Genomic DNA, 16,648 nt, shown 5'->3' on the forward strand with positions numbered 1-16,648 from the left:
TCTTCATGCAAGATCGATTTTTATAAACACACGAGAGACTCCTCATGATGTCTGTTTTTTAAGCCAGTTTATTTCTATTAGAAATTGTTATAGGTTATCATAATTTCTCCTAGAAATGTATGCATTCTTGCTTTAGCCTTGGGTCTTTGTAAAGTGGGAATCTTGCTTTGCTACATGCCACTGTGTTAACTTTTATCTATAGGAAGAACTTCAGTTTGCAGGGTGAACTGAATGTACTCACTAAAATATTCACAAGTTCTGAAAGACTGTCTTTCACATTGGGTATTTTACGCTATTTATCTATGAATTACCCAGTTTTAATTAATCAAAAAAGTTGTAAAGGTGTGAGAATTCAAAAGCATCACTTGGTGTTTATTTTACATGTCGCACTAAGTGTTCAGCATGACTCGAAAACTATCATCAGTGAGTTATTGGTTAAATGTTTGTTGCAAACAGAAAGAGAAACCGAGAATTGCATGTCAAAAATGTGTTTCTGTTAGCACATCGGGTATATGTCACTTCTGTTTAACAGGTAATTGGTGCTATTTGCTGTTTTTTTTTTCCACAGTTGATGGCATTTTTATTTTTTATTTTTATACTTCTACAGAACTCTTCACACGCTCGGCACTATCTTTATAGCTTAGACACAAACAGCATAAGTGACGTTATCTGTTCAAGTTTTCTCATGTGATCATCATTTGTCTAAGACAAAAGTACTGTAAATGAGGCAGCAGTTTGCTACGTTCTGAATTTTTAAAAAAATCTATGAAACTCCTTTTTGGGATATACATATTTATCATCAGCACCGGCTCTGTTGCGTTTCTGTCTGTAGCCATCCTATTCAAATATGTATGGGGTTTTTCCTTCTCAAATCATCAGAGGCATTCTGCTCTTTTTTTAAAAAATCATGATTATGGATATTTTAACTAGAATCTGGGAAGTTTTAGATTGATGTCAGGTAGTTTCCAAGACATCTTTATTTTAAAAATCTGTTTCAAACTCCAGAACTCTGTTCTATTTGGATAAGGCTATCTGCCTGTTATTTTGCTTCTGTGGTTCCATAGTGAATTAAAATAACTTTTTTTAAAAATCATTTTCATGACCAAGTATTTCATATTACAAAGTATTCTGTATGTTTTTGTGTTGCATTATTGTTGAGTTCAGAGTCATTTTGGGTTTTTTTTTGTTAATGTAAGCTCAAAAATGGGACATTATGGACTATTTAATGTTTCACATTTCACCTCATCCATATGTAAAGATTGTTTGGTCCACTGGTTTAATATTGCAGATTATGAATCATGATGACATGATGAGGAGTGAGAGCAGTGAGCATTTCCGGCTTTTATCTTTAATAGTTCCTGATATATTGTTATTCAAACATACATGTTGCCTCAAATTGTAATGCATGAAAAACATTCTGAAAGTCAGCAAAAAAAAAGATAATAATCAAGCCAAATGCTCACAAACATCTGTATGTTTATTCATATATTATGCTATAAACATTCCAGGAACATCAGAAATGGAGGAGCAAAAACTTTGACCTTGTTGACCCTGTAGTAAATACTGGTATGTAAAGCTTTGTGTTGCATTATTGGAATTGCTAAGTTTTATTCTGTGCAGCTGGAATTCCTATGCAAATTTGCATAATATGAAAAAACATGTTCTGTAAGGCACCACAGTAAATACATAAAGTTCCCTTTTTTAGTTTTAATAGAAACTTGGATTATGCAAAAATCTGAATAATTAAATCTACTTTAAAGATAATAGTTAGACTTCTAAATAATAATGCTGCTTGATGTGTTTTTAGGTCATAGTGGCAAAGTTTTCTTGTTGAGAGACTAACTCTGTCGGTGTCTGTGCTGTCAGAGATAATCCTGACATGTGCATGAAGTGTTTTGGGTGCATTAGTGCATTTTCGACTTGTGCTGAACTGAGCTGAATGTCAAAAAAGGGTTTTGAAAATGTGAACTCAAACTTGAGAAATGCTTGTTAGTATTTGTATTAAAAAACAGTAAAACTTTGACATGCATAGATACAAACATGTTTATTTAGTAGAAGTCACAATGTCAGTCATTATCCATATATACTGTATGTTATTATGAGAACAAATAAGAATCTTAGTACTTCAAACTTGAGAAAAAAGGAGTTTGGTAGAAAGACTTTCGTAGCCTCTGTGTTCCCTCAGGCTGTTTACTGAGTGCTGTTTGTTGTTGTGCTCAATATTTACATTCGCCTACACCTTCATTGGATTACCAAAAAACCTCTGCCTTCTAACTCAGACAACACTGCCGGCCAAAGGCCCAGGAGAGACGGCACCGATTGGCGGGGAGGGAGGGGAAAACCTTAATGCAATTTGTATGGCACAGAGCACTCGGCAACCAGATGGGAGCCAGGCTGGCTTACCTGAAGCAGCTTTCCTTATTTACTTCAGCGCCCAAGGCCATGTCAGACAAGGGAGAGAGAAACATGTTAGCCCGTTCACATTATCACGGCTTTCATGTGGGTAACGTTCTATCAGATCCTCGCGCTCTGCAAAATGTAATGGAAGCGGAGGCAAAGTGCTCGATGCCTTCACCTCTGACGTGTCCTCATTCGCGGTAGGACAAGGTGTGTGTGGGAGATAAAGGAGCAGGTCCCAGTCTCTGGCAGCCCCAAGACTGTGGCATCGAGAACATTCTGCTCTTGCCAATCATCGGGGTTAGGATATTGGATGGAGAGTAATTACACCGAGGGCACTTTGGTAAGGGCACTGTGGTAAATCACAGCGCAGCCCCGTGTCTGTGCATGTGTGTGTGCGTGTACTATTAAGGAAAGGTTAGGCAAACTAATTATGGAGGGACAGTGTAAATAGAAAAATCCATTGCTTTGAATTAGCGCCTCCTTGATGCAATCATTCGTAGCGTTTGCATGCCAGCGAGCAAACAGGTGTGAATGTTTCACATGTAAGTAGAAACCTACTTTCCATGCGCTTGGTGACACAGGAAAGCTTTTTTGAAGTTTTGTAAATCAATTCATTATCACGCTGCGAAACCTGTGAACACCTGTGCAGCGTAAACGCGACTGAAGCTTCATTTTTCTTGCGTCGTCGTGAGATTCTTTGTGCACAAACATGGCAGTGAAATTTCTTGCTTGAAGATCTCACTCCATCAGAGCATGCAAAGTACGTACATTATTATTCATTACTACTACTGAGCCCAAGTAATCCTCACTCAAAATCTCATCCTCCCTCGCCGACTGCCGTGGTCTCCTCCACGGTGTGCTACAGTAGGACGCATTCTCAGTCATGAAATCTTGTTGGAAAAGTAACCTGATTAAGGCATCTCTATCACTTTTACTAAAATGTGCACTGGCTTCCCTCCAGGAAGTTAGTGGCAGAAATGTCACTCTTTGCATCTTTCAGATTTTTGTTTACGGTTGCGGTTTCATGGGTGATCATATTTTTAGATATTGTGTTTTAGAATGTGATAGTCTTATTTTAAAACATTATAAAGCTGGCATTTTATTCATAAAATGCTCTTTGCCCTTGATTTTTTTTTTTATTGTAGCCTCTCGCTATTGTAACTTTGATGCATCTGATTTTATTTTATTGCATATGTATAGAAATAACAACACCAGCAGGCGTTTTCAGACATTTTTATTGGCATTTTCAAGAAACTTACTGTGATGATACTGCTGATAAAAAGAAGCGCTGGCTCAGTGTAGATTTGTGTTTTGGCAATGAAATCCTTAGGGAGTGATTGAACATCCATATACATTACATGAATGTATTAGTATTATTAAATTATTAAAGATTTCGAAAATCTTTCATACCATCAGCAATTAGACTGTATAATTCTATGTAAACAGATGAGACCCTAGATGATTGAATTTCCCTTCAGGGATAAATAAAGTTATTGTGTCGTATTATAAGTTGTCATTGACAGTAGTGATCTAGCGGACTGCATTGTATTTAAATGTGTTTCTGATATTGTTACTGATGTTTTAAATAAGGTTAATATAATGACATCCAGTCACTGGTTTGTGGACTAATGTTTAGAAGCCTTGAATTTGGCCATCGTCGTGGAAATACAAGCCCATCTCAGTCAACACAATCGCAAATATCCTTTAATAGGAAACCAAACACACCGTTGAGTCATTGATATATTAAACATTGTATGTAATATGGAGAATAAAAGTACATTATTGCAATGGGAAAGAGACCTTACTTTTCTTTCCCCAGCTTATTTAGAATATGATGAGGAACACAAGCTCTTCTGCTATTAGTTTTGTAAATAGTTTGTAAATTTAAACCTTATCTTACAGTTTTTCATACCATATCAACTTCTAAGTCCTACATTCTTTAGACAAAGCAGAGATGAGTCGAAGGCTATCTCCTTAGATAACAGACATATCTGACATTACTGCAAACAGTAGTCTCGCTGTAACTCTGAACACATGAGAATTTTGTGTTTCTGGAAATGACCAATGCTGTCAGCAACTGAGCATAAACAGATATAAATAAATGGTAACCCAAGAGGCTGATTTCATTTTCACACCATCGCCAGCTTACTCAGTGAAACCATATGTTACCAGTTAGCTAGTGGATCTGACAGATCTCAAGGACACTATTTACTCCCATACAGTAATGTCCTGTCAATTGCAAGCTAGCCCCACCCTAATTCATATCCTGCTTTATTATCTAATTTACTCCAAATGAGAACATAATGTTCAAAATGAGCACCATCCTAATTTGAAAGAGACTTGAAACTAGCACTGAAACGTAAACTAATTTGAAAAATGTTTACTGAAGTAACAAATTAAGCAAGAAATTGTCATTTTCTTATAGACTTCTCTACAATCAGACTATCAGAGGAGTCTCCTCCTGTTGGCTGTTAGAAAGAATGTGGGTTTAAGGGACTTTACATTGGCTTCATCCATCTTTTATGGATCTAATTCAAAACCACTGGAAGCTACAACTACAATAACAACCATACAGTTACATTTCTGCCTCCCTGGAAGTGTCAACCAAAACTGAACACTGTCTTTGTAAAAAAATAGGACTGTATTTGCAACTACTGAAAACAGTGCTAGGAAAGAAACACACCCTGCAATCTGACATAATTGCCTTTTTTTGTGTATGTGTTTTCTGTGTTTGAAATGAGACCTAATCAATGATTGTTTTTGTTTTTTAAAATTACATGCCAGTGAATATAAAAAAGGGGCTATCATTATGTACTGAGGGACACCTGCAGGGCTCTGTCATTTGGCAGCTCTCGTTGTTATTTGGGATTCAGGAAAGGGGGCAAGTCAGATGGCTTATAGGCCGGTCTGGACAGGAGAACTGTAGCCTGCAGCGACGCTTCACTGTCATCATTACCAGGGATGAGCTATCCTGTCACACTGTTGAGCTTTCTGAGTCTTTTATTTTCCAAGACTTGCTTCCTTATTAGATGCGTTAGTCTGCACATGTTCAAGAGGACACATACTGTTTGACTGGAATACTATGTTTAAAGTGGCAATAAGACCCACTGATCAAGTTATATAAAAGTCCTTGCATTTACTGGTTTATAAACTGTATGTGTGTGCTGACATTCCTGCACACAATTGCTGGCATTATCCTTAAAAAAGGATGTGGAGACATGGAATTAGCGATTAACCTCATAGGTGTTGACAAGAGAACAAAACAGAGATACTCTGTAATGCCACTTGAAATGATCAGATTTGCAAATGTTTTAAGCTCTTAAAACTTGCATAAAAGCATTATATTAAAGAAAGTTGAATTTAATTGTGTGTCTTACTTGAGTAGGGGATAAATCAATCAGCAGTCAAGGCGACTGATAACTGATATTTAGAGCAAATATACAAAACAACTGCACCAAAGATTAAAATCTTGGTTAAAGGAATTGAGCGTAGCAGAAAATCCAACATGAAACTGTGTTGAAATGCTTTTGTTTATTTAAGTTTTACAGATGTTTAATACAAATAAGCTCATCAACACCTTTGCTTTGGTGTTGATAGGGTGCTACTTGTGACCTGTAACCAATCAGACAGATGGAGATTGCTCAAGGCAGCAGAGTGGGGACAACAGACCGAGAGAGGCAGCTGCTACAGAGTCAAAGCAGCGTGTTTTTTTGGTAAACAATGATAGGAATAATCAGAAAAAATGTTGAGTATTAGATCCATTATCTGTCCCAAGTCGACCCCAATTTTGGACTGTACTGGAAGTAGTGTGTTATTGTGTTTGAATGTAAGTCAGCAGTGGTGTCGAGGAAACACATGAGGAAAACCGTCTTCCAAAAAAGCATCTGTCCCACCTCATGGAGAGAGTCTGGTTTTGCAGATTTTATTTACAATTTAATTTATTGTTTACTCTTTAAAGGCCTTTTGTCTTTGTTGGTGTAACATGTTTGAATGCTCAGATTCAATATGCTTTAATGGTAAATGTCTGGATCCGTTAAAGATGTGTAAAAAAAATACTAGTAACTTATAATGTGGATGAGACCGTATGAGAGTTAAAGACACATGAATCCTGTCTCTTAATACCAGAAGTAGAATATCGGAACAGACATTTCAGCTCATGACTTTCATTAGTGTTTCTTCTGTCCTGCACCATTTACTCTTCCCGCTCTACCTGAGTCTCCTTGGAGTGGCATTGGGCTGAACCCAGCCGGATTGATTGGAGCGCTACCTGCTCGCCTGTTTGTCAGCCATGAATAATCTGTAACGACATTCAGAGCATCAGCGGGGGCCTTGCAGCGTGCATTCATTGTGGAAAATGGACAGCTCAATCAAAAGGAGCTCTTGAAAAGCCGGTCATAACCGGAGGCAGAGCCTTGACCCAGAACACTGTCCCACTGACTTGAGTCGCAACCTCACACCAACATCCCTGAATGGAAGGTCCTGCTGTATTCCTCCTGAACTCGACCGCTCCTCCTCTGCCGCCCCGCCCCCTTCTGCTGCTGTCGCTCTTGCTGTTTAATAGAGCCATGCTTCACCCAGAAGGCCACGTTATCCTTGTTAGGAGACAGACGCTTATGGCGCCACCTGCCATTCTCAGCTCTCCACGTCAGCCAGCGCGGGCCACCCATCACCGCTCTGCTTTACATGGTAATGGAAGTTTGAAGAGTTGATGAAAAGGCAGTTATGCCCTTGGCTCTGTGACCCGGGGTTAACTTTGGATTACTTACACATGGAAATACTGCATAGGTGCCGGTGCCTTTGGACTGATTTTAACTCTGAGATTGTGTTTTTGACAACCTGGCTTGGTGTCTGGATTTTTCCTTTCATGTAGCAAAGCTAAATTGGTCTCCACGTCCTCGGCTCCCTGAAAGAAGGCTTTCGGACACTTGTGGTGTCGTTGATGACACTGATGCCATCTGGTACAAAGCAGAACCACAGGAGGAAATGAAACACTTTAGAGTATGCTTTTGACTGGCTGCCAGGATGTGCAGACAGTGCATTCTTAAAAGCGCTCATCTGTGATGTCTCCCCTCAACCATTGTGAACTCTCTCCCTTGAAATGGTGCATTCCCCTGATGTAGAGTCACCCAACCCTAATCCCTCTATATCCACTGATGAATCCCAGCCACACACAGTAGGGAAGCCGCCTAATTGAATTTCCTTGGTCACAATGAACACGCGCTCGGGACCTGCAAGTTCCAGTCCTTGCCTTTGATAAGCAAATGACCCCTATGGAATTGAGGTCAGAGCCTGCGAAAACAAGAGTGAGGGAGAGAAAAATAAAGTCCTGCACTCAGACAAGCCCAATATCGACTCCCCCGGGATTGAGTCCGATGATGTTTACCCTGTGTGTGTTGAGCCCCTGTTGGCTCAGGAGGGAGATTCATCCAACCCACAACTCACACATCCAGAGAAAGATGTCTGCCCTCTCACAATGTGACCTCTTCCCTTTTTTGTCGCACATTTCAATGGACTGCATGGGTAAATAATATTGTCTTTGCCACAGATTAGAATATAACACAAGTAAATGCGTATGTGTCCTTTGTGCTTGTGTGTGCGTGAGCCAGTGGATTCCAGTAATAGCTTGTATTGTACTCGATTGCCTCAAGACTTTGCAACAAGCTCCATCATACAATAGTAAGGTCAGTTTATTCACGAACCCAACCACTCTGCATCTCCTCCAGTCGTCTTTATTCCTTCCGTTTCGTTTTTTAAAACTCAGGAAGTCTTGAGGCAGAACATGTTTTCTTTGGTTTCTCTAAGCGTGAGCCCACAGACTGGCTGCTTTTACAGATGCTCCTTTTTAGATACAAATTCTGCATTTTCTCTTTCCCTGCTTCGCGCACAGATTGCTGATTGCGAATTGTGTGTGTGCTTGTGTGTGTGTTCAAATGATGTAAATCGCAGTACATCATGGGTGTAATTTTCATTAGGAATTTGGCTAATTTTAAGAATCCAGTTTTTTCCCTTTAGTGTTGCATATTTACTCTCTAAAAACTCTTTAAACCTTATCTAGTCTTCAGCCGTTACTGTTCACCTTGCATTGCACTGTCCTAATAAATCACCTAAAACTGGGTTTCCATGCAGCCTGTGTACACAGAAAAGGGCACTGCCACGATCCATGCATAAAACATTTCAAGTAATACATTAAATTGTTAAACATTAAATCTCCAAGTTTTACTGTTCTGTTTTTCTTAAAAGATGGTAGAATTAGGAATAGAAAACGAGGATTTATCATAAAATATCAGCTCTGTAGGACTCTTTTTTTTTTTTTTTTTTTTTTTTTTTTTACAAATTTGTTTATTTGTTTATTACCAGGTTATGGTGTTTGTTGTACACTACCAGTCAAAAGTCTGGACACGCCTTCTCATTTAATGGTAGTCAGATGACTACCTCATGAAGCTCATCCAGAAAATGCCAAGAGTGTAGAAAGCAGTAACCAAAGCTATTCTGAAGAATCTAAAATATAAAACATGTTTCACTTATTTCACACTTTTTTTGTTTACTACATAATTCCATATGTGTTCATTCATAGTTTTAATGTTTTCAGTGAGAACCTACAATGTAAATAGTCATGAAAATAAAGGAAAACCATTAAATGAGAAAGTGTGTCCAAACTTTTAACTGGTAGAGTGTGCTACAAGATGTATTATGAGTGAAATAAACAATGAACAGCTGCACAGATCTGCATATTCTAAACAGAGCAATGATGTTGAGTTTCATCTGAGGCATTTCAAGCCACGAAGGGACCATTTTCATGATAAAAACCTCTAGGTATGTAATTCTGACACACATAAGTTGTAGTGGTTTAATCAAAGACTGGAGAGGGACTTTAACTAGAGTTGGTGTATTAATAAAACCAGAAAAACCTGAAAGACAGAAATGGCAAGGTGCAGAACTTTGACAGATGAGTTCGCCGAGATGAACTTCAGTATTTATTAACCTTTATTCGACAGGGAGTTTTGCATGTAAAGTGGTATTAAAAGGATCTGACTCCACTGCTATTGGCGTTGGTGTTGCTATGCATGTTTTCCTCTGCTTGTCAGCTGCTCCATGCAATGTTACAAATGGGATGTGTACTTTCCAGAAATTATGGTTAAGCACAGCTCACTGAGTTGCCCCATTGCACCGCAATAAAAATAAACTCACCAGGGTTCCAGTTATAAGCTCAGGATTCACATGGTGTCAATCACATAATCACCCTTTAAATTTTTCACAGTAATTTCACTGAGGTTTGGGATATGAGCTCATTTATAAATGGGCTGCAGATCAAACCAAAGGCTGAGGGAATCGTGTCATGTTTTAATTATCATTTAACAGGGATGTTAAGTGCACGCTCACTATCTTGCAGGAAAAGGAAGTGTAAATTTCCTCTCACTCTTTTTCGTTCAAACACCTTGAAGGCAGCTGAGCATGCTATTATAAATCGATATTAATATAACTGAGTCAGAAGTGTGCCGGAGCCTCATTTTCAGACAGGTAGCTTTCAAAGAATCAATACTGTAGTTTCTTTATCAGTCACCTGTGAGTGATGTTCATAAAGTTTTGTTTCACTTACAGTCGTCCCAGACTTTAGGAAACATCTGTAAACAGCAGCCTGTCCGATCATTATTAACTGCTATAAAATTACAGCCGCGTTTTGCTCACAAAGTGATGAGATTATTTTGTCCTACTTATTAATTGGAGTGAAATTGGACAGAGTGACTCACAGCAGTGTTACTGGAAGGTGTCAGACACAGAAAGCAGGTAATTATGGAGACAGGAAGAGATAAGGAAACAGAATGCAATTACCCTGGCAAGCCGAGCTTCAAATTGCTCTTCTTAGGATTTCTCACCTCAGGTTGCTATTGTTCATGCTTTGCATCTCCATACTGATCTTTATTCCTTTCACCCTCTAGCTCCTGAAGAAGGAAGGTTTGCATTAATCAAATGAATTTTCTACTGTAAGTGGGGCCATACTGAGCACCGAACGCAGCTCAATGCCACATTTCAGATGTATGTATTCAGAAATATTTTTCCGAACTATGTTGCACATAAACTGCTGTGAGCTCCGTCTGTATCAGGGCCATCTGATATTTCCATTGTTCTCAGCTGCAAGGATTTTCTCAGAATTTAGTCTCATTTAACTTGCAGGTTTTGGGGCATGTTTCATATTGATTGCCCTAGTTTTCACCCTGCAACTGCTGCCATCTTGTATCCATATGCAATGTGCATTTCATAGATTTTATTCATAACTAATACATAATAGCAAGCGCACCACATATAGTGTACAACGAGAAAGACACACAGATTCTCCCTTCCAAATCCCTGCCAAGTTGTATACATTGCACATAACTGCATGTAGAAAAGTGAATAAACAAAAATGACTGTTACTCTCTCTCCTGCTTTGTTAGACTTATAACTACAAGAATGTCCTTGGATGGCATCTACAGAAAGTTTAAGTGGTCCTGTTATCAGTGCATGTATATAGTTTTCAGTCCCGAAGTTTTCAGGGGAATCTCTGCCATGTTGCTGATTTGAAGGAAGAAAGGAGGCTTTCTTCTGCTCCATTTGTTCATTCTCTGTAGTGCCCATTTTGTTACTTTGGCCATTTGTTTTAGCTTTTAGGTGCTCTCTCAGCCTGTGCCAAACACTCTCAGCACACACACACACACACAGGCACACACACATCTATTAGAAGAGTTGGACTTCAGAAAGACAAAGAAAGAGATTAAATGAGGGTTTCACAAATTCAGTCGTGTGTTTGAAATGAATCAAACTTTTTTGGCAGATTTATTAGAGCCGTTATTAAACACAGAAATATCACTTTCCCTTCTTTCTTTTCAAATTAGCTGCAAGTGAAGCACATTCAAGAGCGTGTTGGTGAAATGTTTCGCACAGCACAGAGTGTTGTTGATGCTCAGAGTGGCGCTTCAGGGCTGGAGTCACTGCGCATGTACTCACAATTACTGTGATCAAATACGGCAAAATCTGAAATTGTTTACAAAAAGAAATCAGCCTTTTGGGGTTGATGAATGCTCTGTATCAGCACAAGTGCTTTAGATAAGCGCTGTATAGGTTTAATGGCGTGATAGGGGCACTTATTCCAGCTTCAGTCTGGAGCTGGAAATGATCATTGCAGACAGATCAAGTGTGTGAGGAGTGTGTCACAAAGTGCTTTTATGTAAATTCCAGTTGAAGAGTGGCTTTCCATTGAGATTTAAATATACTGCACTGTATATGCTCCTGCTGTCAGTCTCCAAGATGTGTCCTCTGTGACTCTGAAATGAGCTGTGTTCATGTGAGCACCTCTCTCCAAAAGACAACAAAGAGAAAAGATAAGACGGAGAGAGAGCTGGAAGCTTAAGAAAAACATGGCAATCTCTTTATCAGAGTAAAGACAAAGCAGGGCGCGTGGTGAGGATCAAGGTCGCAGCGCAGTGTAAAAAAATACCTCTGGATTACAAGTCCCAAATATAGGGTCAAAGGGAAATGAAATGAAAGATTGCTTCTCAAGTATCAGAAAATGGCTTGACTGTGACAACGCTGCGTTGTTTGGACGGTTTAGCAGAATGGATTTTGCTTTGTTTAGAGAAATATTATACTCTTATGGAAAAGTACTAAAACTTTTTTCCCTTATATGTATACTGTTGTAAAAAGGCTCCATAGGTTGTAAACTCTTACCCCCCTTTCCTGGATTTAATAGTAGACACGCAGGTTATGCCGAGTATTTTTGTATGTAGAGTGTTTGTTTTACGCCTCCTTGTTCCTTCCCAACTGTTGCTGTTTTAACGCCCTCCAAATTACACTGAGGATAGCTGTGAGGCTCTCTTCTCATTTTCCTCAGTTAACAAGCACTCTGTTTATATATGATTATGGTTCTCTGCTTGTTTATTCTCCCCGACTTTTTTTCTTTTTTTAAATTGCTTTGCCGGTTTGGTTCAAGGTACAAAATTGCACTTAAAGGTTTCAGTTCAGCTCATTTGTTTTTCGTCTGCTGAGAAATATTTACGGTCATTTAACTGTTTTTTTTTTTTTGCTGCAGTCAAACAAGCCGATGGGGATAAATTCATTCCTCTGCGTTCACCTTTTTGACTGTTGTTTCTTGCATTTTTTTTCTTTATTTTTCAGCGCTGCCAGTCATGCAGGTGACAATTGACATCACCAGACAGCAGGTGGAGAAGATCTTTGGTCTCGATGAGTACTGGTGTCAGTGCGTCGCCTGGAGCACCACGGGAACCCAGAAGAGCCAGAAAGCTTACATCAGGATTGCATGTGAGTGTACTATTACAATGATCACTGTTATTAGAAATGCAAAGGCTGCCTAACAAGGGGCCTTACATATTGCTTGTCAGTATGTAATAAGAGGATATTAGCATCATTATTTTCTCACTTTGGGTGGTTGGGGAGGGACTAACTTTCATTTAACAATTAGCTCAGAGAACATTATGATCTGTTGCACCACAGCGTTGCCGTGATTACAATTTAGTTAAATCATCTTCCTGTGATTCTACTTATGGGGAGAAAATATCAGACTCTGGCAGGCAGAACGAGAAAGTAATGCATCTGCTTGAAGGCAGCCCAAAAAAAATGAAAAAGTAGAACACTAAATTTGAGTATTCATGAGCATATTTTTCACTAGATACAGTATATCAGCAATGATCCCTATGAAAGTAACTGGAATAAAAACAGATTTGAAATTTATTGCTGTGCAGCAATCATAAATCTGTCTGGGGAACAGAGACACATCCCTCGCTGCAGCCTCAAAAGCTTTATTAGAAGAAGCCATTTTACATCTGAGTATTTTAAAGCATTCTGCCTATTAATTCCCACATAAATATGTATTATTCCAGACAGAGCCAAACGCGGCACCGTCTCCAAACCACAAGACGTTTTGAAAACACACATTCATTATCCATCCTTGTTTGAGAGCTCAACAAAGTCAGATAGATGAGATAAGGACACACACGGTTGAATAACGATGTACAGTCGTGATATTCACACGCACACACATATATATGCTCACATACATTTGAGCCTTCCAAGGCTGTTATATCTCAAGTCTCCTCCAGTCCCATTGTATCAGCTTTAATTAAATTGAATGTCGTGAAAGTCTCTCTGCTTGACTTAGCGTTTCTCTCAGTATGATTGGTCAGGACAAGCTCAACATCTGTTTAAAGGAATTCACCGGCGGCTCACAGCCGCGCCCTCAGCCCCTCACAACACAATAACACATTGCTTCACTCTGAGTTAAAACCTGGGGTGAACACATCAAATTTGTGCCAACCCACCAGCTATCAGCGTCCTGTCAGGCTCATCTGATACAAACGGAGCTGCATTTATTTTCCCCACAAGAAATAAGCATCGCCAGTTCTACCTGTGTAATTTTCCACCGCTGCTTACAGACAAATATATAGCAGGACTTGGTGCAACCATAAGAGTGTTCAATGAGACGTAATGTGAAGCCCCATGCAGGCAGCCAGGCTTGCAGGAGCTCTTGTCCAGGCGCCTCAGGGCTTTGTTTTCGTGTGGCTGCTCCAAGCCGTCATACAGATGGAAGCTGGAGGCTGGCGAATGCTGGATAGAGGAGAGTGGGTGGGAGTGAGGGGTAATGCAATTGCTTTTGCTTGATGCCGGGCCCCTCTGGCAGCAGACAAGCATCCCTGAACCAGCCAGGCAGCCTGTAATAAGCAACATGGTTGGTGCCACCGATCCCAGTGTGGCTTAGGGGCCAACTAGTGTGCGACATGTTCAGTGAGGCCTGTGGTGGTCATGTCAACAGTGGAAGATTTGGAAAAACATCACCAGGCCTAGTTTTCTAGATGAAAGTATATTTTTCAAATCTCACAAGCTCTCGCAAATACCCTAATTGGTTGTGTGTCTCCCCCCATCCTTTTGTTTTTTCAACCAGACCTGAGAAAGAACTTTGAGGAGGAGCCGCAGGGTAAAGAGGTGGCATTGGACCAGGAGGTGTTACTGCGTTGCCATCCCCCGGAGGGAGTGCCACAAGCCGAGGTGAGACACGGGTACAGAAGATATTTATAGGCCCAAATCTAGCATCCATTTACCCTTTCCTCTCCACGAGGACAAAAAGTAAGAAGTGGCTCAGGATCAGCTCCTTGGTTTCTCTCCCCGCCCCACCGGGGAACAGAAAACCCAGTACGGATAAATTACACCTCTAATTATTCCCCATTATTGATTTATTATCCCTCTTACATCTCTGAGAAGCCGTATATCACATCGTCTCGTCACATCACTCAGGACAGGCTTGGAGGCTTCACTCTCCGTTTGGCATCTCTAAAGGCCTATCCATAATTAATGGGCCTATTTGCCTCACTCTTTCCCTATCTCATTCTATATCTCTCCGTCGTCTCTCCATGCACTGTATCTCTCTTACACTCTTGTCCTGCCCGACTCCCCCCATCCCTCTCTATTTCCACGTCTCTCGGCGGTGTGTGTCTGTGTTTCGAGGACCAGACCGTGGCCAGCTGTTTCACTTCGTGCGCTGGATCCTCCCAGTCCCAGATAGGCACTAACTGTTCTAATAACAACACAAGAGGAGCTTAGGCCAGCCACTCAGACAGCCCAGAGACCAGAAACCGCAGACTAGCCAATCACAGCGAAACTGTGTAGGGACAGTTTGTAGAGAAATGGGAAGGAAGGTGCCAACCGCAGTTCAACAGAAAAGAACATCAGAGCAGAAGTCACCACGGGGAGAAAACAGGGATAGCGCACAAGAGAAAGAAAAGCCCAATTATATGCGGTATCGCAACTGGCAGTAATACCAACAACAATGCTGCCACGCCGTTGCTTCTCTCAAGACAGCACAAGGTCAAGTGAGAGCAAGAAAACAAGCAAGCCAATCTGAGAGTACACCAAAAAAGGAATAACATCAGTTTTGGCTTTTTGCAAGAGAGGGCACAAAAACTACACAAAGCATGACCATTTTTGCTCACAGACCACCAACAGCTACAGAGATATCCAGCAGTTACACAATAAAAGCAGCACTCTCCCCACAAAAAAAATGAACAAATATTAAAATCAGTAGGGTGTGTAAATAAATTAATTCTATCTCAGTACCATACCAAGCTCTGTCTGTTCTTCCATTTGTCTGTTTGATTGCATCAGAAAAGAAGTGCACCGCTGCGTTTCTCATCCACGTAGAAAGCTCTCATCCACACGCCGTCAGCCCGCTGTAGAGCCGTTTTCTATTGAGTTGCAGTGAATTTTGACCGCTGAAATGTATTTTCAGGTGGAGTGGCAGAGAAATGAGGATGTGATCGACCCAGCAAGTGACCCCAATTTTTTCATCACGACTGACCATAATCTCGTCATCAAAAAAGCCCGGCTGGCGGACACAGGCAACTACACGTGCGTGGCCAAAAACATTGTTGCTCGCCGCAAAAGCACCTCTGCCACGGTCCTAGTCTATGGTAGGTAATAACTTCTTTCAACTGATGTCAACACTGTGTACGCGGAGGCTAATGGCAGACGATTGAGCTTCAAAAGATTCAAACAGCTCGGTTTAATGCTTGTGTGTTGTTTCTGTTATCCACATTTCAGCATTAATCCATGCATGCCCTCTTGCATGGAAGATACGTGGGTGCACGTCTTCTGTGAGACGGTCCTACTGTTACACTCAGATTTCACAATGGAGTTTCATTAATAATAATGTGACATACTGTATGGTGACAACTTGCATACGTCAGCTTTGTTTTTCATCAGGCTATGAATTACACTTATAAATAACTCCATAAAGAGTTAGTCGTAGTATCTGCACGTTAATTAGCACAACTTAAAATGTTACTGGCAACCGTTCCGCCAAAGCTGGCAGTCTCTGATGTCGGCGCTGCCATCTTCCCCCTCTTCTGTAGTGAATCCAGTAGGAGAAGAAAAATTGAATTAACAGCAAACTGTAAATAATGACTTGGCTTGATAGGCAGACTGACCTTTATTAAAATGCAGAGAAACAGCATATTTTCTATCACAGAGGGTTCCATGGGTACTGGCACTACAAAAGTTTTGCATACATTACAGCCAGGCTTAATTCTCATCTACATGCAAACAGGAGATGAAATCACATGGGAATGATTCATGAAAACAACTTTGTGAGTAAGAAATATGTGTCTGACATGGGGTCTGTTTTTGTGGAGGTTGACAGAAAAAGATTTTGCTATGATGTGCCGTAAAGGCAGAACAGCAGTTCTTGATTATTTTCTGATGCATCAGT

The 16,648-nt window shown here is 40.3% G+C and overlaps 1 protein-coding gene across 4 annotated transcripts in view; it reads left to right on the forward strand.

The window, feature by feature from the left end:
• The window catches only part of unc5a (unc-5 netrin receptor A), a 144,737-nt gene that overhangs the window by 81,565 nt on the left and 46,524 nt on the right, over window positions 1–16,648 (forward strand). For all 4 annotated transcript variants that reach the window (XM_022195958.2, XM_022195964.2, XM_022195973.2 and 1 more), the window contains exons 3-5: window positions 12,550–12,693; window positions 14,330–14,433; window positions 15,671–15,851. In XM_022195958.2, coding sequence (XP_022051650.1) covers window positions 12,550–12,693; window positions 14,330–14,433; window positions 15,671–15,851 — 429 coding nt within the window. The remainder of the gene's footprint in view (window positions 1–12,549; window positions 12,694–14,329; window positions 14,434–15,670; window positions 15,852–16,648) is intronic.

The sequence above is a fragment of the Acanthochromis polyacanthus genome, chromosome 10, assembly GCF_021347895.1.
Source record: "Acanthochromis polyacanthus isolate Apoly-LR-REF ecotype Palm Island chromosome 10, KAUST_Apoly_ChrSc, whole genome shotgun sequence".
Taxonomy (NCBI): domain Eukaryota; kingdom Metazoa; phylum Chordata; class Actinopteri; family Pomacentridae; genus Acanthochromis; species Acanthochromis polyacanthus.